The 25080-nt window shown below is 36.5% G+C and overlaps 2 protein-coding genes, 5 non-coding genes and 1 pseudogene across 8 annotated transcripts; 6 read left to right on the top strand and 2 right to left on the bottom strand.

Annotated features, from left to right (window-relative positions):
* The first annotated feature begins 985 nt into the window (after window positions 1-985).
* Window positions 986-10717, top strand: LOC123417023 (annotated as a pseudogene). Its single transcript, XR_006616558.1, has 2 exons — window positions 986-7445; window positions 7942-10717. The product of XR_006616558.1 is annotated as a DNA-directed RNA polymerase subunit beta-like (transcript).
* Window positions 1854-1925, top strand: TRNAT-GGU. The gene has a single exon. It is a non-coding gene; the product is annotated as a tRNA-Thr (tRNA).
* Window positions 2577-2658, top strand: TRNAY-GUA. Its single transcript has one exon. It is a non-coding gene; the product is annotated as a tRNA-Tyr (tRNA).
* TRNAD-GUC lies at window positions 3017-3090 on the top strand. Its single transcript has one exon. It is a non-coding gene; the product is annotated as a tRNA-Asp (tRNA).
* On the bottom strand, window positions 5505-5575 carry TRNAC-GCA. Its single transcript has one exon. It is a non-coding gene; the product is annotated as a tRNA-Cys (tRNA).
* A 1527-nt stretch (window positions 10718-12244) lies between the features above and the next one.
* LOC123417011 (DNA-directed RNA polymerase subunit beta'') lies at window positions 12245-17398 on the top strand. The gene has a single exon (XM_045106859.1). The coding sequence runs from the start codon at window positions 12267-12269 to the stop codon at window positions 16698-16700; it is 4434 nt and encodes a 1477-aa protein (XP_044962794.1). The 5' UTR covers window positions 12245-12266; the 3' UTR covers window positions 16701-17398.
* Window positions 17399-19624: 2226 nt separating this feature from the next.
* LOC123417018 (ATP synthase subunit alpha, chloroplastic) lies at window positions 19625-24531 on the top strand. The gene has a single exon (XM_045106867.1). The coding sequence runs from the start codon at window positions 21490-21492 to the stop codon at window positions 23002-23004; it is 1515 nt and encodes a 504-aa protein (XP_044962802.1). The 5' UTR covers window positions 19625-21489; the 3' UTR covers window positions 23005-24531.
* Window positions 23130-23201, bottom strand: TRNAR-UCU. Its single transcript has one exon. It is a non-coding gene; the product is annotated as a tRNA-Arg (tRNA).
* Window positions 24532-25080: the final 549 nt, after the last annotated feature.

Raw genomic sequence — 25080 nt, 5'->3', positions numbered from 1 at the left:
CCGCATCGTTAGCTTGGAAGGCTAGGGGTTATAGTCGACGTTGGTTGATTATTTTTAACGTCTCTAATTCAAAACCGAACATGAAATTTTGATTTCATTCGGCTCCTTTATGGATATTCTCACCACTTAACATCTATGTCAGCTTTTCTATTTGAATGGAACCAAAGCTCTCTGCTTTCTAGATGATCCTTATAGAGTAGGAGATAGAAATTCTATCTAAATCCATCTAATCTACTTACTTCGTTCCCTAATTTCATTCAAGAGATCCTGAGGAAAAGAATTGGGTTTCCACCGAGCTGAAACAATATGCGGATGGTTCTAGTAAACCAAAACTATCGTTTTTTAGCTATTTGGCTTCCTTATCCTTTAACAAAAGAAGATTTAGTTACGATTGGAAATCAACTTTTTTGTATCTTCATCCATAGATCCTTTACTCATATTTTCAAAATTGGAATACTTAAATCCAATGCAAAATTATGCTTCGCGACTCTGTACTCATATCATAATCCAATTTTTATTTTGGATGCAATTTAAATTAGTTTTTTGGGTACAAATCGCCAGAATGTATATTCTTCCTCAATATGCTATTGAGAGGAAAAGGATTTAATCCTTTATAAGAACTAAAGTTTTCATCGGAATATAAAAAAAAACTTAAGGATGCCTTAAGTATATCATTTCAAATTCAGTTATTAATAGAACGAATCACACTTTTACCACTAAACTATACCCGCTACATTGTATATTATGGTATAAATGGTACCCTTTGTCAAGGATAGCCATTTGACAAGGAGGCTAATTCCCCCTTATTGAATCAGATGGAGAAGGTTCATGACACTGAGCCATTGGTACTTCTACTTCGATCGCGCGCCTTTACTTTAGGATTTAGATAGCCCCTCTCCCTCTGGTCTGTAAAATAAATCTCTTCTTACCCTGCTAATAGCGCCTGAACCAAATGTATTTATTTTGATTAGGATCCCTATCCTATTCTACGGTTACGACTACAATAATCATTATTTACTTTGCGAGGACGTAAGTGTGCCAGACTGCTAAATTGTTTTATTATTCCTACAATATAAACTAGGGGATATAGGGGGTAACACTGTCCCTATAAATTCCTTTTTTCCTTTTCTTTTTTGTCCAGAATTGAACAAAAAAGAAATTATAGAAGATGTTTTCTTCCCCCATTAAGTCCGAGCCATAGAGTAAGAGTGAGATGAGTTTTCCAAATTCATCATAGACTTTCCCTATGGCTTGATAGAAGTAAGAAGCAAAGAGTTGTAACTTAAAGAGTCGTAACTTAAAGAAAAAAACGGACAGGGCTGACAGATTTACCTGATGTAAAGAAGATCCTAAAAGTCTATGATTAGTCGACTCTCTCCATTTAACACTTTCCTCTCTCTCCTTTTTTCCACTGACTCAATGCTAGTTTATTAGATTCTTGTTTAAAAGAATCAAAAAAGTTCAATAGAACTAAGAACACATAAAAAATAGCATAGAGGATCAAGGCCATTACCAAAAGTTCCTCCCAAGGATCCTATCCTATTGGGTATCTGTTCCCTGCCTTTTCCCGCTAGGATTGGAAATCTTATATTTTCCATATACCATTGAATCCTTGGGGTTCCAGAATCCGCCTATTTTACTAGCCTTCGGAAACGGAAAACCATGAACCAAGAAGAGTTGGGTATGTTTTTTTTTCTTAATTTTATTTTGAGCTCTCAAGATATCAATACATATACAATCTATACATAATGTCTCTCTCTATATCTCTATATATTATATATATATAATATGTACATTATGCAGTAGACCCATAATGGGAAATCAAAGTGGCAAATTTTTGAATTAAATAAAAAGCCCTTTTAACTCAGTGGTAGAGTAATGCCATGGTAAGGCATAAGTCATCGGTTCAAATCCGATAAAGGGCTTTTTAAATTAGTGGTAGAGTAATCTCGTGCTAAGACGTAAGTCATTGGTTCGAATCTGATAGAGTACTTTTCTACTAAATTGATTCGCTTTTTTCTTTGTTTTTGAAGCTTTCTCTTTAGAGAATTTTATGACTTAGTGCGGGATGAATGCATTTTTTGGTCTGAACACTAAATGAAGCACGGAATGGAAATAAAAAAAAAATTGGACTCTTTTTCATCTTATCTTAGATCAATAAAATAACTACCTGTACTGAACTAATCTAGAATCCCTTTTAGTAATCCATTCTTATTCTATACATTTAAAATGAATTTCCCTAAAAGGTAGAGGATGATCCATGAATTAATCTAACCATCAACTAAAAAAATCCTAGATGAAAACATAGCAGAAAAGTTAGAAAAACTCTTTGCTTTGGATCTAGTTATACTTTTCGAGTATATTGACAATTCAAAAAAACTGCTCATACTATGATTATAGTATAATCACGAGCGGTTGTATATGGCCCTATCGTCTAGTGATGCCCCTATCGTCTAGTGGTTCAGGACATCTCTCTTTCAAGGAGGCAGCGGGGATTCGACTTCCCCTGGGGGTAGGGAGTATTATGAAAGGAGGTTAATCATAGATTAGCAAAAACCCTAGAATAAATTCTTCCTGGGTCGATGCCCGAGTGGTTAATGGGGACGGACTGTAAATTCGTTGACAATGTCTACGCTGGTTCAAATCCAGCTCGGCCCAAAAATCTAGGGCTTCGTGAATATGAACTAAATCCTTTTGTTTTTCTCCCATAAAATAAAATGTCTGATCTATAGAAATAAAAGAGAAATAAAAAAGGGGATTTTTTTTTCTAATCCATATCTCTCTCATTCCTTTCTTACAAACAAAAGAGTTTTTCTTGTTGAAGGGTGGATTATTATCCATTTTTAGTGATAAAAAATCACGACATACTAGTTATGTCACTCTCACTATACCCACGTATAATATAATATTAATATGTGGGTATGTAGTATATGATTCGTCTATTTCTTAGAGTACGACAGACGAATCGAATCTTCTTATGGTTCTATTTAAGAATGGGTATGCCATACACCCCGCGGGGATTGTAGTTCAATTGGTCAGAGCACCGCCCTGTCAAGGCGGAAGCTGCGGGTTCGAGCCCCGTCAGTCCCGAACTAGGGTTCAATGAATGGAGAAATTCATATTTCCTTTTTCCATGAAAAAAAAGGGGCAGGGAGCAAGATCAAATACCCATAGGGCACCCTTACTTCACTTTTTTATTTTGCATCTCTCATTAAAGAGGGAGGGAAGGAGTATAGGAATTTTTTTCACTACTCCCGATCGATAAAGATAAAGAAAGACACACATACGATATGTGGATTAGTAGAATTTTAGGATATTACTCTATCTTTCTTTATGATGATACCATCCTCATCTTAATTTCCTATTCCACTGTTATGGAATAGAGTACCGGTATTTTACCGGAATCCATACATAAATTGTATTCCCTTTTTATTTCAGACCTCTTTTCCCCATCTCACTTCTACTGCTTATTTGGATGTCTATGTGACCCATAGAAAGTTGCTCATATAATACATACATAATTGTATGTATAACTATAAGAAAAAGGAAGAGAAATTGTATAAGATTAAGAAAGCTCGTGGGTTAGAGATATAGAAAAGAAAAAGTAGAAAAAAAAGGATTAAAAAAGAGGGAATTCCTAATCCAATCAAAAAACCCATTTTGGTCTTAGTATGGATATAGGATCTTCCTATGTTATACTATATAACTCTCATCCATGAATTGATTTGATAGATCCGATATTCATAATATTGAATTGATTCAGTATTATCAGAATGCAAGCCCTACCCTTGAATTTACAAGATACCCCCTTTTTCCTCTCCATGGGATTACATCCCGAGTTATTGTGAAAATAAAAAATAAAGAGGTTATGGAAGTCAATATTCTCGCATTTATTGCTACTGCACTGTTCATTCTAATTCCTACTTCTTTTTTACTTATTATTTATGTAAAAACAGTCAGCCAAAATAATTAAGTGGAATTCCAATTAATCATTGAAGAAATGAAAAAGGGATTAAATAAAAAAAATCCAAGTCTTAAATGAAAGGATCTGGTTGGAATCTTAAAGTGTGGTAGAAAGAACTACATATAGTTTTTTTCTACGACACTTTAGAGTCTTTCTATTATATTATCTTTGAATCTACATAGAATAGATTAGTAGATTGAAATAGTTAAGTAGTCTAATTCAATTTCTTTTTTCATTGCATCCACTTAATTTCAATCAGGTCAAAATAAAAAAATCGAAGACAATTCTTGACCAAAGAATCCATGGAAGGAAAGAAAAATAATATAAGAATAGACTATAGTAAAAAGTAAAAGGAAAAAACCAGCGAATCTTTCATGCTTAAATATCCCGCGAGATGCTTCAAAAGAGAATAAAAATTATTCTAAGAATAAAGAAAGAGTATAAAACAAATGGAAAATGTGTGATATGCCGTGAATAGTTCCGTGGAAGAAAGTCTAATTTTCTTATGTATAGAACTTTTTTTAACCATTAGTCATTTCTAGTAGAAATTCTTAATTGGTATAATGGCTCTTTCTTACAATACAAGAGTTTCTTACAGGAGTGAAACAAAACTAAAGAAAAAGATTAAAGAATAACGTTTGACAAAATAATTAATGCAAAACGATCAATTAAAAAAAGAATTGATACAACAATTTGATTACTTAATCAATTAGTAGTATCGTATCCCTAGAGTCCACTCCTTCCCCATACTACTAGTGAAAGAGAAAATGTAAAGACTACCATTAAAGCAGCCCAAGCGAGACTTACTATATCCATCTAAATTATGTCTCCTATTTCTATGAAGGGATTATTCTACTATTGATCAATAATCATAGTGGAATCAAGGGTACAGAGTCAAAAAGGGCTTCTGCCCTAAGGCCATGGATCAATCAGTTCAAGGAATTTACTCCTAACAAATTCTTATAGGAATTCTTGTAGAATTAGAGAGCATTAAAAATACGATACTATAAAGCCCTTTTTTCCTTACCTTAAAAAAGAAAGAGTACGGGAATGATGTCCTGAATAGAAGAAGCGGGAATAGGAAGATTTTTTATTCCTTTTGTTACTCTAGTGTATGTAGGTCACATAAGATGTACGATAAAAAAATGTATGATAATTAGGAAGTCTTGATATTCTTTCGTGGAGTCCCTTCTGGAATCTTAGATTGAAAAAGAGAAGAATGCCCCTTAGGGACCTTTCTTTGGATACCAAGATTTCTGACATCTTATCCTCGTATTTAAAAATTCTCAAATCGAATCAATTAAGAACCAATTCAAATTCATATAATAAAAGAATAAGGAAACACTACCTCACCCCTATTGATAACCATTTTGGCCACTACCGCCAAAACAAACCCTAACCCTAGTTTAAGGATAGAACTATGGTATGGTTTCTCTAAACCCAGTATCGGCAGGCTTAGTTACTCTCTTGCCCGAACTTATGCGAAGTAAAAATTGATTGAATTCGATCAGTACTAGAAAACCTAAGTATTTTATTGATCAGGCGGCACCCAGATTTGAACTGGGGATAAAGGATTTGCAGTCCCCTGCCTTACCGCTTGGCCATGCCGCCAAAAAATCCGATCGAAAATCTAGAAAACAGCAAGTATTCATCCACGTTTTCTTACGAAAAGCCCCTTTCTTTTATTTTGAATATAATTAAACTTACTTTTTTCCAATCTTTTTCAAAAAAGATACTCCTGCTTTTTTTGATCCAGTTTCGATTATTCTCCTCGATAGATTCTATCTTAAAACATACATTGCTAACACAATAAAACTTCCCATTTCTTTCTATTGAGATGAAAAAGAAGAAAAGTGGATTTCTAGTCACAGGCTGCAAAATTCAGAACAAATTGGAACCATTAACTAGAATTCTCTTTCTTTTTTGAATTGCAGTAGTGAACTACTCTTAAATCGGTATTATCTCCCCCCCTTCAATTTCAATGGCATAATAAAATATTATGGCTTTATGCTTAATCCGTGTATAGGTGAACTTTAGGTCCGAGCAGCATTATTATCCAAAGATCCCCTTTATGTACATATCTCTATGGGGAATCGTGCTTTAATTTTTCAAAGTATTAAATTAAATATCTTGAATAAAAAAAGGAAATTTGCTCTGATATTAGAGTATAACCTGACTATCTTGGCCTACCCAAGTGAAATTACGATAAAAGAAAAGCATGGATATGGGGAGAGGTGGATAATTAGATTGGCATGTACTTAAAAAAGGGACTTACTTTATTTTAGAATTCCACAATGAAATACTTAATTTTCTAGCAATTATACTACTCCGATCCGAAATAAAAAAGAACCCTCAAATTATTTTTAGAAATTAAAGTAAGCACGCTATTCTAAATCGAAGTAAAGTAAAACTTTCTAGTGTATTATATTACGGCTTTATTACATTCATAGAAAGGGGATAAAATGAGAAATCTTTGCCATTCAATCTGATTAGAATATTATAAAGTATAAGTGGCATAATTTTTTTTGTAGGAATATTTTAGCAATTCATTTTCATTTCATTTGTACCCCTGGTAAACTAGAATTTTCGTCGAAATGGTCTCTATTCATATGTATGAAATACATATATGAAATACGTATGTGGAGTTCCCTAGAATTTCATGTGATTCAGTAAACAGAATATAGATTCCATGATTGCTAGATCAATCCGTAGGGATTGATGAAGAGTGAGCTGATAATGGAATTTTTCTTTGATAAACAGGAAACTTAAGATTAAGATGCTCCGGAATGGAAACGAGGGAATGTCCACAATACCCGGATTTAGTCAGATCCAATTCGAGGGATTTTTTAGGTTCATTAATCAAGCCTTGGCAGAAGAACTTGACAAGTTTCCAACAATTAAAGATCCAGATCACGAAATTGCATTTCAATTATTTGCGAAAGGATATCAATTGCTAGAACCCTCGATAAAAGAAAGAGATGCTGTGTATGAATCACTCACCTATTCTTCCGAATTATATGTATCTGCGAGATTAATTTTTGGTTTCGATGTGCAAAAGCAAACCATTTCTATCGGAAACATTCCTATAATGAATTCCTTAGGAACCTTTATTATAAATGGAATATACCGAATTGTGATCAATCAAATATTGCTAAGTCCTGGTATTTACTACCGCTCGGAATTAGATCATAAGGGAATTTCTATCTACACCGGGACTATAATATCAGATTGGGGAGGGAGATCGGAATTAGCAATTGATAAAAAAGAAAGGATATGGGCTCGCGTGAGTAGAAAACAAAAGATATCTATTCTAGTTCTATCATCAGCTATGGGTTCGAATCTAAGAGAAATTCTAGATAATGTTTCCTACCCTGAAATTTTCTTGTCTTTCCCGAATGCTAAGGAGAAGAAGAGGATTGAGTCAAAAGAAAAAGCTATTTTGGAGTTTTATCAACAATTTGCTTGTGTAGGTGGGGACCTGGTATTTTCGGAGTCCTTATGCGAGGAATTACAAAAGAAATTTTTTCAACAAAAATGTGAATTAGGAAGGATTGGTCGACGAAATATGAATCGGAGACTTAATCTTGATATACCTCAGAACAATACATTCTTGTTACCACGAGATGTATTGGCCGCTACGGATCATTTGATTGGAATGAAATTTGGAACGGGTATACTTGACGATGACGATATGAATCACTTGAAAAATAAACGTATTCGTTCGGTTGCGGATCTGTTACAAGATCAATTCGGATTGGCTCTTGGTCGTTTACAACATGCAGTTCAAAAAACTATTCGTAGAGTATTCATACGTCAATCGAAACCGACTCCCCAAACTTTGGTAACTCCAACTTCAACTTCAATTTTATTAATAACTACTTATGAGACCTTTTTTGGCACATACCCATTATCTCAAGTTTTTGATCAAACGAATCCATTGACACAAACTGTTCATGGGCGAAAAGTGAGTTGTTTAGGTCCTGGAGGGTTGACGGGGAGAACCGCAAGTTTTCGGAGCCGAGATATTCATCCGAGTCACTATGGGCGTATTTGTCCAATTGACACGTCTGAAGGAATCAATGTTGGACTTACTGGATCCTTAGCAATTCATGCGAGAATTGATCACTTGTGGGGATCTATAGAGAGTCCGTTTTATGAAATATCTGCTGAGAAAGCAAAAGAAAAAAAAGAGAGACAGGTGGTTTATCTATCACCAAATAGAGATGAGTATTATATGATAGCAGCAGGAAATTCTTTGTCCTTGAATCAAGGTATTCAGGAAGAACAGGTTGTTCCAGCTAGATACCGCCAAGAATTCTTGACTATTGCATGGGAACAGATTCATGTTAGAAGTATTTTTCCTTTCCAATATTTTTCTATTGGGGGTTCTCTCATTCCTTTTATTGAGCACAATGATGCGAATCGGGCTTTAATGAGTTCTAATATGCAGCGCCAAGCAGTTCCACTTTCTCGGTCCGAGAAATGCATTGTTGGAACTGGATTGGAACGCCAAACAGCTCTAGATTCGAGGGTTTCCGTTATAGCCGAACGCGAGGGAAAGATCATTTCTACTGATAGTCATAAGATACTTTTATCAAGTAGTGGGAAGACTATAAGTATTCCTTTAGTTAACCACCGTCGCTCTAACAAAAATACTTGTATGCACCAAAAACCTCGGGTTCCACGGGGTAAATCCATTAAAAAAGGACAAATTTTAGCAGAAGGAGCTGCTACAGTTGGGGGGGAACTTGCTTTAGGAAAAAACGTATTAGTAGCTTATATGCCATGGGAAGGTTACAATTTTGAAGACGCAGTACTAATTAGCGAACGTTTGGTATATGAGGATATTTATACCTCTTTTCACATCCGGAAATATGAAATTCAGACGGATACGACAAGCCAGGGCTCCGCTGAAAAAATCACTAAAGAAATACCACATCTAGAAGAACATTTACTCCGCAATTTGGACAAAAATGGAGTTGTTAGGTTGGGATCCTGGGTAGAAACTGGTGATATTTTAGTAGGTAAATTAACGCCTCAGATAGCGAGCGAATCATCATATATCGCAGAAGCTGGATTATTACGGGCCATATTCGGCCTTGAGGTTTCCACTTCAAAAGAAACTTCTCTGAAATTACCTATAGGTGGAAGAGGGCGCGTTATCGATGTGAAATGGATCCAAAGGGACCCCCTCGACATAATGGTTCGTGTATATATTTTACAGAAACGTGAAATCAAAGTTGGGGATAAAGTAGCCGGAAGACATGGGAATAAAGGGATCATTTCCAAAATTTTGCCTAGGCAAGATATGCCCTATTTGCAAGATGGAACACCCGTTGATATGGTCTTCAATCCCTTAGGAGTACCCTCCCGAATGAATGTGGGACAAATATTTGAAAGCTCGCTCGGATTAGCGGGGGATCTGCTAAAGAAACATTATAGAATAGCACCCTTTGATGAGAGATATGAGCAAGAGGCTTCAAGAAAACTTGTGTTTTCAGAATTATATGAAGCCAGTAAAGAAACAAAAAATCCATGGGTATTTGAACCCGAGTACCCGGGAAAAAGCAGAATATTTGATGGAAGAACAGGCGACCCCTTTGAGCAACCTGTTCTAATAGGGAAGTCCTATATCTTAAAATTAATTCATCAAGTTGATGAGAAAATTCATGGGCGTTCTACTGGGCCCTACTCACTTGTTACACAACAACCGGTTAGAGGAAGAGCCAAGCAAGGGGGACAACGAGTAGGAGAAATGGAAGTTTGGGCTTTAGAAGGATTTGGTGTTGCTCATATTTTACAAGAGATACTTACTTATAAATCTGACCATCTTATAGCTCGCCAAGAAATACTTAATGCTACGATCTGGGGAAAAAGAATACCTAATCATGAGGATCCTCCAGAATCTTTTCGAGTGCTCGTTCGAGAACTACGATCTTTGGCTCTAGAACTGAATCATTTCCTTGTATCTGAAAAGAACTTCCAGGTTAATAGGGAGGAAGTTTGATCGGAATAAATATAAATTCTTTTCTTATTTCTATTTTATGATTGACCAATATAAACATCAACAACTTCAAATTGGACTCGTTTCCCCTCAACAAATAAAGGCTTGGGCTAACAAAAACCTACCTAATGGAGAAGCCGTTGGCGAAGTCACAAGGCCCTCTACTTTTCATTATAAAACCGATAAACCAGAAAAAGATGGATTGTTTTGCGAAAGAATCTTTGGACCCATAAAAAGCGGGATTTGCGGTTGTGGCAATTCTCGAGCGAGCGGAGCTGAAAACGAAGACGAAAGATTTTGCCAAAAATGCGGGGTAGAATTTGTGGATTCTCGGATACGAAGATATCAAATGGGATACATCAAACTCGCATGTCCCGTGACTCATGTGTGGTATTTGAAAGGTCTTCCTAGTTATATCGCGAATCTTTTAGATAAACCTCTTAAGAAGTTGGAGGGCCTAGTATACGGCGATTTCTCTTTTGCTAGGCCCAGCACTAAAAAACCCACTTTTTTACGATTACGAGGTTTATTCGAAGAGGAAATTGCATCCTGTAACCACAGCATTTCTCCCTTTTTTTCTACCCCAGGCTTTGCAACATTTCGAAATCGGGAAATTGCGACAGGAGCAGGTGCTATTAGAGAACAATTAGCAGATTTGGATTTGCGAATTATTATAGAGAATTCTTTGGTCGAATGGAAGGAATTAGAAGACGAGGGGTATAGTGGAGATGAGTGGGAAGATAGAAAAAGACGAATAAGAAAAGTTTTTTTGATTAGACGCATGCAATTGGCGAAACATTTTATTCAAACAAATGTAGAACCAGAATGGATGGTTTTGTGCTTATTACCGGTTCTTCCTCCCGAATTGAGACCTATTGTTTATAGGTCTGGAGATAAAGTAGTGACTTCAGACATTAATGAACTTTATAAGAGAGTTATCCGTCGGAACAACAATCTTGCCTATCTATTAAAAAGAAGTGAATTAGCGCCAGCAGATTTAGTAATGTGCCAGGAAAAATTGGTACAAGAAGCCGTGGATACACTTCTTGATAGTGGGTCCCGCGGGCAACCGACGAGGGATGGTCACAATAAAGTATACAAATCACTTTCAGATGTAATTGAAGGTAAAGAGGGAAGGTTTCGCGAGACTCTGCTTGGGAAACGGGTCGATTACTCGGGGCGTTCTGTCATTGTTGTGGGTCCTTCGCTTTCATTACATCAATGTGGATTACCTCTAGAGATAGCAATAAAGCTTTTTCAGCTATTTGTAATTCGCGATTTAATCACGAAACGCGCCACTTCTAATGTCAGGATTGCTAAAAGGAAAATTTGGGAAAAGGAACCCATTGTATGGGAAATACTTCAAGAAGTTATGCGGGGACATCCTGTACTGTTAAATAGAGCACCTACTCTGCATAGATTAGGCATACAGGCCTTTCAACCCACTTTAGTAGAGGGGCGTACTATTTCTTTACACCCATTAGTGTGTAAGGGTTTCAATGCAGACTTTGATGGAGATCAAATGGCTGTTCATCTACCTTTATCCTTGGAAGCTCAGGCGGAAGCCCGTTTACTTATGTTTTCTCATATGAATCTCTTATCTCCTGCTATTGGGGATCCTATTTGCGTACCAACCCAAGACATGCTTATCGGGCTTTATGTATTAACAATTGGAAAGCGTCGAGGTATTTGTGCAAATAGATATAATAGTTTCAGAAACTATCCAAATTTAAAAGTCAATTACAATAATAATAATTCTAAGTATAGGAAAGATAAAGAACCCCATTTTTCTAGTTCTTATGATGCACTGGGAGCTTATAGACAAAAACTAATCAGTTTAGATAGTCCCTTGTGGCTACGATGGAACCTGGATCAACGCGTCATTGGGTCAAGAGAAGTTCCGATTGAAATTCAATATGAATCTTTGGGGACTTATCATGAGATTTATGCTCACTATCTAATAATGGGAAATAGAAAAAAAGAAATTCGTTCGATATACATTCGAACCACTCTTGGTCATATTTCTTTTTATAGAGAAATAGAGGAAGCCGTACAAGGATTTAGTCAGGCCTATTCATACACTACCTAAACAAGAAAGTTAGATTCGGCGATGCCCCTCCCCTTTGCTTTCGGGGGGCATTCCGATTTCCCTAGTATCATCATTATTTGCCACGCGAATCCAGATTGAGATTGAGGCAATTAAGTTAATTAAATTTTCGAATCACTGACTCAGGCCCATTGTCGAATCCTACTCAGCAATTGTCGAATCCTACTCAGCCGAAAAGGGGGTACTTATGTATGGCGGAACGGGCCAATCTGGTCTTTCATAATAAAGAGATAGACGGAACTGGTATGAAACGACTTATTAGCAGATTAATAGATCATTTTGGAATGGGATATACATCCCATATACTGGATCAACTAAAGACTCTGGGCTTCTATCAAGCCACTACTACATCGATTTCGTTAGGAATCGAGGATCTTTTAACAATACCCTCTAAGGGATGGTTAGTCCAAGACGCGGAACAACAGAGTTTTCTTTTGGAGAAACACTATTATTATGGGGCTGTACACGCGGTAGAAAAATTACGCCAATCTGTTGAGATATGGTATGCGACAAGTGAATATTTGAAACAAGAAATGAATTCAAATTTTCGGATAACGGATCCTTCTAATCCAGTCTATCTAATGTCTTTTTCAGGAGCCAGAGGAAATGCATCTCAAGTACACCAATTAGTAGGTATGAGAGGATTAATGTCGGACCCTCAAGGACAAATGATTGATTTACCTATTCAAAGCAATTTACGCGAGGGACTTTCTTTGACAGAATATATAATTTCCTGCTATGGAGCCCGCAAAGGGGTTGTAGATACTGCTGTACGAACAGCAGATGCTGGATATCTTACACGTAGACTTGTTGAAGTAGTTCAACATATTATTGTGCGTAGAAGAGATTGTGGTACTATCCGAGGTATTTCTGTAAGTCCTCAAAATGGGATGACGGAAAAACTTTTTGTCCAAACACTAATTGGTCGTGTATTAGCAGACGATATATATATCGGTTCACGATGCATTGCCGCGCGAAATCAAGATATTGGAATTGGATTAGTCAATCGATTCATAACTGCCTTTCGAGCACAACCATTTCGAGCACAACCAATATATATTAGAACCCCCTTTACTTGCCGAAGCACTTCTTGGATCTGTCAATTATGCTATGGCCGGAGTCCTACTCATAGTGATCTGGTGGAATTGGGAGAAGCCGTAGGTATTATTGCGGGTCAATCAATTGGGGAGCCAGGGACTCAACTAACATTAAGAACTTTTCATACTGGCGGAGTATTCACAGGGGGTACTGCCGACCTTGTACGATCCCCTTCGAATGGAAAAATCCAATTCAATGAGAATTTGGTTCACCCCACACGTACCCGTCATGGACAGCCTGCTTTTCTATGTTATATAGACTTGCATGTAACTATTCAGAGTCAAGATATTCTATATAGTGTGAATATTCCCTCAAAAAGCTTGATTCTAGTGCAAAATGATCAATATGTAAAATCTGAACAAGTAATTGCGGAGATTCGTGCCGGAACGTCCACTTTACATTTTAAAGAAAGGGTACAAAAGCATATTTATTCTGAATCAGACGGCGAAATGCACTGGAGTACTGATGTTTACCATGCGCCCGAATATCAATATGGTAATCTTCGTCGATTACCAAAAACAAGCCATTTATGGATATTATCCGTAAGTATGTGCAGATCCAGTATAGCGTCTTTTTCACTCCACAAGGATCAAGATCAAATGAATACTTATGGTAAAAAAGATAGGGAAATTCTTGATTATTCAACGTCGGATCGAATCATGTCCAATGGCCATTGGAATTTGATCTATCCTTCTATTTTTCAAGATAATTCAGATTTGTTGGCGAAAAAGCGAAGAAATAGGTTCGTCATTCCATTACAATATCATCAAGAACAAGAGAAAGAACTAATATCCTGTTTTGGGATTTCGATTGAAATCCCCTTTATGGGTGTTTTACGTAGAAATACTATTTTTGCTTATTTTGACGATCCCCGATACAGAAAAGATAAAAAGGGTTCAGGAATTGTTAAATTTAGATATAGGACCCTAGAAGAAGAATATAGGACTCGAGCGGAAGACTCAGAAGAGGAATATGAGACCCTAGAACACGAATACAGGACCCGAGAGGACGAATATGAAACCCTAGAAGAATCTAAATATGGAATCCTAGAAGACGAATACGAATATGAAACCCTAGAAAACGAATATGGGAGCCCAGAAAACAAATATGGGAACCCAGAGAACGAATATAGGACTTTAGAGAAAGACTCAGAAGAGGAATATGGGAACCCAGAGAGCAAATATAGGACCCAAGAGGACGAATATGGAACTTTAGAAGAAGACTCAGAAGACGAATATGGCAGCCCCGGGGAAAGCGGCGAGGAAAAATATGGTACTTTAGAGGAAGACTCAGAAGAAGACTCAGAGGACGAATACGAGAGCCCAGAGGAAGATTCCATCTTAAAAAAAGAGGGTTTGATTGAGCATCGAGGAACAAAAGAATTTAGTCTAAAATACCAAAAAGAAGTAGATCGGTTTTTTTTCATTCTTCAAGAACTTCATATCTTGCCGAGATCTTCATCCCTAAAGATACTTGACAATAGTATTATTGGAGTGGATACACAACTCACAAAAAATACAAGAAGTGGACTAGGCGGACTGGTCCGAGTGAAGAGAAAAAAAAGCCATACGGAACTCAAAATATTTTCCGGAGATATTCATTTTCCTGAAGAGGCAGATAAGATATTAGGTGGGTGTTTGATACCGCCAGAAAGACAAAAAAAAGATTCTAAGGAATCAAAAAAAAAGAAAAATTGGGTCTATGTTCAACGGAAAAAAATTCTCAAGAGCAAGGAAAAGTATTTTGTTTCCGTTCGCCCTACAGTGGCATATGAAATGGACGAAGGAAGAAATTTAGCAACACTTTTCCCGCAGGATCTCTTGCAAGAAGAAAATAATCTCCAAATTCGACTTGTCAATTTTATTTATCATGAAAATAGCAAGTTAACTCAAAGAATTTATCACACAAATAGTCAATTTGTTAGAACTTGCTTAGTAGTGAATTGGGAACAAGAAGAAAAAGAAAAGGCTGGTGCTTCCCTTGTTGAGGTAAGAGCAAATGATCTTATTCGCGATTTCCTAAGAATTGAGTTAGTCAAGTCCACTATTTCGTATACACGAAAAAGGTATGATAGGACAAGTGGAGGACCGACTCCCCATAATAGGTTAGATCGCGCCAATAGCAATTCTTTTTATTCCAAGGCGAAGATTGAATCACTTAGCCAACATCAAGAAGCTATTGGCACTTTGTTGAATCGAAATAAAGAATACCAATCTTTGATGATTTTGTCGGCATCCAACTGTTCTCGAATTGGTTTATTCAAGAATTCAAAACATCCCAATGCGATAAAAGAATGGAATCCTAGAATTCCTATTCTAGAAATTTTTGGGCCCTTAGGGGCTATTGTAGCTAGTATATCGCATTTTTCTTCATCTTACTATTTACTAACGCATAATAAAATCCTGCTAAAAAAATATTTGTTCGTTGACAATTTGAAACAAACCTTCCAAGTACTTCAAGAACTTAAATACTCTTTAATAGATGAAAATAAAAGGATTTCCAATTTCGATAGTAACATAATGTTGGATCCATTCCTTTTGAATTGTCACTTTGTCCATCATGATTCTTGGGAAGAGACATTGGCAATAATTCACCTTGGACAATTTATTTGTGAAAATGTATGTCTATTTAAATCGCACATAAAAAAATCTGGTCAAATTTTCAGTGTAAATATGGATTCCTTTGTTATAAGAGCAGCTAAACCTTATTTGGCCACTACAGGAGCAACTGTTAATGGTCATTATGGAGAAATCCTTTACAAGGGAGATAGGTTAGTTACGTTTATATATGAAAAATCGAGATCTAGTGACATAACGCAAGGTCTTCCAAAAGTGGAACAAATCTTTGAAGCGCGTTCAATTGATTCATTATCCCCCAATCTCGAAAGGAGAATTGAGGATTGGAATGAGCGTATACCAAGAATTCTTGGGGTCCCTTGGGGATTCTTGATTGGAGCTGAGCTAACCATAGCCCAAAGTCGTATTTCTTTGGTTAATAAAATCCAAAAGGTTTATCGATCCCAAGGGGTACAGATCCATAATAGACATATAGAGATTATTATACGCCAAGTAACATCAAAAGTGCGGGTTTCCGAAGATGGAATGTCTAATGTTTTTTCGCCTGGGGAATTAATCGGACTATTGCGAGCGGAACGAGCAGGGCGAGCTTTGGATGAATCGATCTATTATCGGGCAATCTTATTGGGAATAACAAGGGCTTCCCTGAATACCCAAAGTTTCATATCTGAAGCAAGTTTTCAAGAAACTGCTCGAGTTTTAGCAAAAGCTGCCCTACGAGGTCGCATTGATTGGTTGAAAGGCTTGAAAGAAAACGTAGTTCTGGGGGGGATTATACCTGTTGGTACCGGATTCCAAAAATTTGTGCATCGTTCCCCACAAGACAAGAACCTTTATTTCGAAATAAAAAAAAAAAATCTATTCGCGTCGGAAATGAGAGATTTTTTGTTTCTCCATACAGAATTAGTTTCTTCAGATTCTGACGTAACAAACAATTTTTATGAGACATAAAAACCCCCATTTAACATTTAACCCTAAGGATACATAAAACATATTTTTTACTTTACTAGACTTTTGAACTTAGAACACTAACAGGTTAAATTTTAGATTTTTAAGATTTTTATTTTAATAAGTAAAACAAGTCAGTTAATTCATTAAATTAAGGTTTTGTTTATACCATGTATCAATGTATCAATGGCCAACTCTTAGTACAAGGTTCTCTCAGAACAATTATTATTTTATTTATTTCAAGCTATTTCGGATCTTTCTTAATCTTCAAAAAGAAATAAATTCCGTAATGGAATGTTAGGATGAAAAAAAAAGGAAGTGTGGAAAAAATGACAAGAAGATATTGGAACATTAATTTGAAAGAGATGATAGAAGCAGGAGTTCATTTTGGTCATGGTATTAAGAAATGGAATCCTAAAATGGCCCCTTACATTTCGGCAAAGCGTAAAGGTACTCATATTATAAATCTCGCTAGAACGGCCCGTTTTTTATCAGAAGCTTGTGATTTAGTTTTTGATGCAGCAAGTCAGGGAAAAAGTTTCTTAATTGTTGGTACCAAAAAAAGAGCAACAGATTTAGTAGCATCAGCTGCAATAAGGGCTCGTTGTCATTATGTTAATAAAAAGTGGTTCAGTGGTATGTTAACGAATTGGTCGATTACGAAAACTAGACTTTCTCAATTTAGAGACTTAAGAGCGGAAGAAAAAATGGGAAAATTCCACCATCTCCCAAAAAGAGATGTGGCAATCTTGAAGAGAAAATTATCTACCTTACAAAGGTATCTCGGCGGGATCAAATATATGACGAGATTGCCAGACATTGTGATCGTCCTTGATCAGCAAAAAGAGTATATAGCTCTTCGGGAATGTGCCATTTTGGGAATTCCTACTATTTCTTTAGTCGATACAAATTGTGACCCGGATCTCGCGAATATATCGATTCCAGCCAACGATGACACTATGACTTCAATTCGATTGATTCTTAACAAATTAGTATTTTCAATTTGTGAGGGCCGTTCTCTCTATATAAGAAATCGTTGATTAAGAATATATAGTGAATTCTTGGACAACTGCGTAGATTTATGGAATGACTTACTATATCTTTTTTTGCATAGAATTTGTTTTGCATAGAAAAAAGAAGGGGAATATTGATATATATTAGAGGGTATTGATATATATTATGATCTGATGTGCTTTCTTGGTATCCTAAATATCAAATTAATAGTTCAAGTTGCTGAGTTGAGAAAGAGATGGTTGAATCAAAAGAATTCCTTTTTTGAAGTTCAATTTTTATCAGAGGACAATATGAATATTATACCTTGTTCCATTAAAACACTCAAGGGGTTATACGATATATCGGGTGTAGAAGTAGGCCAACACTTCTATTGGCAAATAGGAGGTTTTCAAATTCATGCCCAGGTACTCATCACTTCTTGGGTCGTAATTACTATCTTGCTAGGTTCAGTTGTCATAGCTGTTCGGAATCCACAAACCATCCCGACCGACGGGCAGAATTTTTTTGAATATGTCCTTGAGTTTATTCGAGACTTGAGCAAAACTCAGATTGGAGAAGAATATGGTCCCTGGGTTCCCTTTATTGGAACTATGTTCCTTTTTATTTTTGTTTCAAATTGGTCGGGTGCTCTTTTACCTTGGAAAATTATAGAGTTACCCCATGGGGAATTAGCAGCGCCCACGAATGATATAAATACTACTGTTGCTTTAGCTTTACTCACGTCAGCGGCATATTTTTATGCTGGTCTTAGCAAAAAAGGATTGAGCTATTTCGAGAAATATATTAAACCAACCCCAATCCTTTTACCAATTAACATCCTAGAAGATTTCACAAAACCATTATCGCTTAGCTTTCGACTTTTCGGGAATATATTGGCGGATGAATTAGTCGTTGTTGTTCTTGTTTCTTTAGTCCCCTTAGTAATCCCTATACCGGTCATGTTTCTTGGATTATTTACAAGCGGTATTCAAGCTCTTATTTTTGCAACATTAGCCGCAGCCTATATAGGTGAATCCATGGAGGGTCATCATTGAATTGACTAGTTTTGGAATATAGTATTTTTTTTTTCAGCTTAGCTCAATTCATGCATGGTTCCAGATAATCTGCTTGGTTGCAATAGTTAGAAATGCGTATGAATATATAGCCTAGAGTTGTAGGAGAGAGAATAGAATAGACTATATTATGGAATTTTCAAAGTATATATGCATTAAGGAGGGTGGAGTCAGGCTAGATCTATACTATAATAAATATCCTTAATATCTATAAGTGGAGTCCTCTTTTATGCGGGTTTCCACTTTAAGCAATGATTTTAGAATCCGATTCAATAGAAAATGAGAAAATATGCAAACAAAATAGAAGAAACAAATGTATATAGGATATTGATATTATATTATATATTCCTAGGTTAGATTCATTATCTAATCCGATATATGGATATAGAATTCCCTTCTATGTAGTTCGGACAATTCACATTTCAATTTGATTTCAATTTGTACTTTTTAGTTACTTTACTTCTCCCCAATAGAGCTTAGAAGTAAGAATTTTTTGGTTGATTGTATCCTTAACCATTTCTTTTTTTTTGACACGAGGAACTACTCACCATGAATCCACTAATTGCTGCTGCTTCTGTTATTGCTGCTGGATTGGCCGTAGGGCTTGCTTCTATTGGACCTGGAGTTGGTCAAGGTACTGCTGCAGGACAAGCTGTAGAAGGTATTGCGAGACAGCCAGAAGCAGAAGGTAAAATACGAGGTACTTTATTGCTTAGTCTAGCTTTTATGGAAGCTTTAACAATTTATGGACTAGTTGTGGCACTAGCGCTTTTATTTGCGAACCCTTTTGTTTAATCCTAAAAAAAAAAGTTCTTTCGATTTCGATTAGATACTTTTTTCTTTTTTTAGTAAATTGGTATTTGCTTCCGCAATTCCAATTATATCAATACTTTATTTAATTTACTCCTATTTATTACTCCTGGAATTATCTATTTATCGGGACAGATAATACCGCATTCTAGGAAGGGCTGAGTTGAGTATGATTAATTTAGAAGATATGCTCGCCTTCTTATTTCCCGTCCTTAGTTTAGGAAAGTGGAAAGTTTTTTCCTTTTATTTTAGGAATTTTGGGAACGGAACATTTCAACAAAGGAAGCCTTTCACCGGTCAAACAAGACCTAAGACTTAATCTAAAAGAAATTACTAGATTGAATCTATTTGCATTAAAAAAACCGATCAAAAAAGGGCGAGCGAAGTAAGTGATCGAAAAACTTTGTTCTTTGTTCGTCCTATCTATAAGAGGAGAGCATATGAAAAATGTAACCCATTCTTTCGTTTTTTTAGCTCACTGGCCATCCGCTGGCAGTTTCGGGCTTAATACCGATATTTTAGCAACAAATCTAATAAATCTAACTGTAGTGGTTGGTGTTTTGATTTTTTTTGGAAAGGGAGTGTGTGCGAGTTGTCTATTTCAAGAATAGATTGGATCTATCCGGCTGCACTTTAGAATATTTTTTAGTATTTTTCGGATAAATAAGAAAAGGGTGCACGATCTCGACGAATTACTTCTGAATAAATTCAGAAATCATATGGAAGAACCATAGCATTTCGCGACTCATTGGTAAATCAATTTTGATTCTCTATAAACCAAGAATGTGAGACCATTAACACGGTTAAAGCTAAACTGCTTGAAGTCCAGGCAAAAAGAGGTACTCTTTCTACAACTATATTAGTATTAGTACCGAATTTAAACGGGAAATAGCTAATGTAAAATTTATCTGATATAGAACACTCATATCGATAAAATGGTTTGAACTATTTACTAGAAAAAAAAAGAAGGGGCACCCTGCCCTTTTTTAACCAATGCCGAATCGACGACCTATGTATAAAAAAGAGAAATTTTTTGGATTTGAAGAAAAAAAAAAAAGAATTCTATTAATTTTCATTTTCCATTTATTTAGTTAGTTTTTCTTAATGAAATTGAAATTATTAACTAAAGGGCAAATATAAATAAAGAAACAACTTTGCTGACCATGATATATTTTTATCTAGGCGGAAGAGTCCTCTTAATATTTATCTAGTCTTATATAGGTTTCGGTATATTGAAATATAAACATAAAAAATAAGATAGAGGATAGGCTCATTACTTATACTTAAAAAAAGATATGGAAATTGCTATAGCAAAAAAAGAAAAAAAGGAGCGTGAGAGCCAAATGAATCGAAAGATTCATGTTTGGTTCGGGAAGAGATCATAAAAGTTGTAAACTTACAAAATAATCTACTTTCATTAAAAGATTTATTAGATAATCGAAAACAGAGGATCTTGAGTACTATTCGAAATTCAGAAGAATTGCGTAGAGGGACCATTGAGCAACTCGAAAAAGCTCGGATTCGATTACAGAAAGTCGAACTAGAAGCGGATGAGTATCGAATGAATGGATACTCTGAGATAGAACGAGAAAAAGCAAATTTGATTAATGCTACTTCTATTAGTTTGGAACAATTAGAAAAGTCTAAAAACGAAACCCTTTATTTTGAAAAACAAAGGGCAATGAATCAGGTCCGACAGCGGGTTTTCCAACAGGCCGTACAAGGAGCTCTAGGAACTCTGAATAGTTGTTTGAATACCGAGTTACATTTCCGTACGATTCGTGCTAATATTGGCATTCTCGGGTCCCTGGAATGGAAGAGATAATTAAATTAATTAGGCCTTGAACTTCTACTTTCGTTTAGAATTTAGGCATTATTTTTCCCCTTGCTTTCGAAAAAAGAGTCAAGAAACACTAATGGCAACCCTTCGAGTCGACGAAATTCATAAAATTCTCCGCGAACGTATTGAACAATATAATAGGAAAGTAGGGATTGAGAATATAGGTCGCGTAGTTCAAGTGGGGGATGGGATTGCTCGTATTATAGGTCTTGGTGAAATAATGTCGGGTGAATTAGTCCAATTTGCAGAAGGTACTAGGGGTATTGCTCTGAATTTGGAATCCAAAAATGTTGGGATTGTATTAATGGGCGATGGGTTGATGATACAAGAGGGCAGTTTTGTAAAAGCAACAGGAAGAATTGCTCAGATACCCGTGAGTGAGGCTTACTTGGGTCGTGTTGTAAATGCTCTGGCTAAACCTATTGATGGGAAAGGCGAAATTATAGCTTCCGAATCTCGCTTAATTGAATCTCCTGCTCCAAGTATAATTTCCAGGCGTTCCGTATACGAACCTCTTCAAACAGGGCTTATTGCTATCGATTCGATGATTCCTATAGGGCGCGGTCAGCGAGAGTTAATTATTGGGGACAGACAGACTGGCAAAACAGCAGTAGCTACAGATACAATTCTCAATCAAAAAGGGCAAGGTGTAATATGTGTTTATGTAGCTATCGGTCAAAGAGCATCCTCCGTAGCTCAAGTAGTAACTACTTTCCATGAGGAGGGGGCCATGGAATACACTATTGTAGTAGCTGAAATGGCGGATTCACCTGCTACATTACAATACCTCGCTCCTTATACGGGAGCAGCCCTGGCTGAGTATTTTATGTACCGCGAACGGCATACTTTAATAATTTATGATGATCTCTCCAAACAGGCACAAGCTTATCGCCAAATGTCCCTTCTATTAAGAAGACCTCCCGGCCGTGAGGCTTATCCAGGGGATGTTTTTTATTTGCATTCACGCCTTTTAGAAAGAGCCGCTAAATTAAATTCTCTTTTAGGCGAAGGAAGTATGACCGCTTTACCAATAGTTGAGACTCAATCTGGAGACGTTTCCGCCTATATTCCTACTAATGTAATCTCCATTACAGATGGACAAATATTCTTATCGGCGGATCTATTCAATGCCGGAATTCGACCCGCTATTAATGTGGGTATTTCTGTTTCCAGAGTAGGATCCGCGGCTCAAATTAAAGCCATGAAACAAGTAGCTGGCAAATCAAAATTGGAACTAGCTCAATTCGCAGAGTTACAAGCCTTTGCACAATTCGCCTCTGCTCTCGATAAAACAAGTCAGAATCAATTGGCAAGGGGTCGACGATTAAGGGAATTGCTTAAACAATCCCAGGCAAATCCTCTCCCAGTGGAAGAGCAGATAGCTACTATTTATACCGGAACAAGAGGATATCTTGATTCGTTAGAAATCGAACAGGTAAATAAATTTCTGGATGAGTTACGTAAACACCTAAAAGATACTAAACCTCAATTCCAAGAAATTATATCTTCTAGCAAGACATTCACCGAGCAAGCGGAAATCCTTTTGAAGGAAGCTATTCAGGAACAGCTGGAACGGTTTTCCCTTCAGTAACAAATAAATTTGGCATATCTACTCTTGTTATTTTGCATGTCTACTCTTGTTATTTGAATCATGCAAAAAAGTTTTCTTTGTTTTTAGTTTAGTATAGTTATTTAAAGAATAGATAGAAATAAGATTGCGTCCAATAGGATTTGAACCTATACCAAAGGTTTAGAAGACCTCTGTCCTATCCATTAGACAATGGACGCTTTTCTTTCGTATTTTATTCTTTCTTTTATTCTTTCTTTTATTTGTTGTCTTCTTCCGAGAAAAAACTGTTAGACCAAAACTCTTTTAGGAAATCAAAAAATCCAGATACAAATGGATGATGTATATATCATGCATATATCATTAAAGAAGGAGTATGGGGCCGGTAGTGGGAATCGAACCCGCAACCCCAAGGTTATGAGACTTATGAGCTACCAAACTGCTCTATACTCTTAAACTAAAGAGGGGTAACTAGTGGATAAAAGAGGGTTCGATACGTCCCTCTACCATATCTATACAAATAGAATAGTCCATTTATACAGAATGGTAAAGAGGGCTCCTCTATGATTATCAATTCCAGAAATCCATACAAATACGAAAGGGTATTTTATCCTTACCAACTGGATCTTGTTGCACCCGGTAATAAACATTCATAAACCATTTCTCGAAGTACGTGTCCGGATAGCCCAAAATGTCGATAGTTAGCTCTAGGTCTTCCGGTCAAAAAACAACGTCGATGAAGGCGTGTAGGTGCACTATTACGCGGTAGGGATTGCAATTTTTCTCGCATTTTCGTTTTTTCACTCAAACTCAAGGGAGAAACTTTGCTTCTTATCTTTTTTTTTAAAGATTGACGAATCAAATGATATTTCTGTTCTAATTTCTGCCGCTTCTTCTCCCTCTGAATCAAACTCTTTTTTGCCATAATGTGCCGTTGCTATTATTATCAAGTATACGGTTCTAATCCTAGATGGAAAAATAAATAGAAAAAGAAATTTAAGAAGGCGGATCCTCCCTCTCTATCAAGAGTAATGAACTAGGTGCTGATACAGTACAAAAAAACAAACTAAATTAACCAAACTTGCCTGATGTTGAGGCAATCAAGAAAGCTGCATAAGTGAATATATAACCCACGGAAAAGTGAGCTAATCCAACCAATCTTGCTTGCACAATGGAAAGAGCCACAGGCTTATCTCTCCAGCGAATTAAATTAGCTAAAGGTGTGCGTTCATGAGCCCATGCTAAAGTCTCAATTAATTCCTGCCAATACCCCCGCCAAGAAATTAAGAACATAAATCCAGTAGCCCAAACAAGATGTCCAAATAAGAACATCCAAGCCCATACCGATAAACTATTCATCCCAAAAGGATTATATCCATTGATAAGTTGTGAAGAGTTTAACCATAGGTAATCTCTTAACCATCCCATCAAATAAGTGGAGGATTCATTAAATTGTGAAACGTTGCCCTGCCATAATGTGATATGTTTCCAATGCCAATAAAAAGTAACCCACCCAATGGTATTTAACATCCAGAAAACTGCCAAATAAAATGCGTCCCAAGCAGAAATATCACAAGTACCGCCGCGCCCTGGGCCGTCACAAGGAAAACTATACCCAAAATCCTTTTTATCCGGCATTAATTTGGAACCGCGTGCGTCTAAAGCGCCCTTTACTAAAATCAATGTAGTTGTATGCAAACCTAGAGCAATAGCATGATGAACCAAGAAATCCCCAGGTCCTATTGTTAAGAAAAGCGAATTACTATTCTCATTAACAGCATTCAACCATCCGGGCAACCATAGGCTTCGACCCGCATTGAAAGCGGGGCCATTCGTTGAAGATAAGAGTATATCGAACCCATATGTCGTCTTGCCATGAGCAGATTGTATCCATTGGGCAAATATAGGTTCGATCAAGATTTGCTTTTCTGGAGTACCAAAAGCAAGCATGACGTCGTTATGAACATAAAGGCCCAAGGTATGGAATCCTAGAAAGAGGCTAGCCCAACTTAAATGAGATATGATAGCTTCTTTATGGTCTAACATTCTTGCCAATACATTATCCTCATTCTGTTCCGGATTGTAATCCCTAATGAAAAA

Source organism: Hordeum vulgare, unplaced genomic scaffold (assembly GCF_904849725.1).
Source record: "Hordeum vulgare subsp. vulgare unplaced genomic scaffold, MorexV3_pseudomolecules_assembly, whole genome shotgun sequence".
NCBI lineage: Eukaryota > Viridiplantae > Streptophyta > Magnoliopsida > Poales > Poaceae > Hordeum > Hordeum vulgare.
This window is presented reverse-complemented; position numbering and strand designations above follow the sequence as displayed.

Bases quoted from the DNA above. Each gene is read 5' to 3' on its own strand.
- LOC123417011 (XM_045106859.1), top strand. From the start codon at position 12,267: ATGGCGGAACGGGCCAATCTGGTCTTTCATAATAAAGAGATAGACGGA.
- LOC123417018 (XM_045106867.1), top strand. From the start codon at position 21,490: ATGGCAACCCTTCGAGTCGACGAAATTCATAAAATTCTCCGCGAACGT.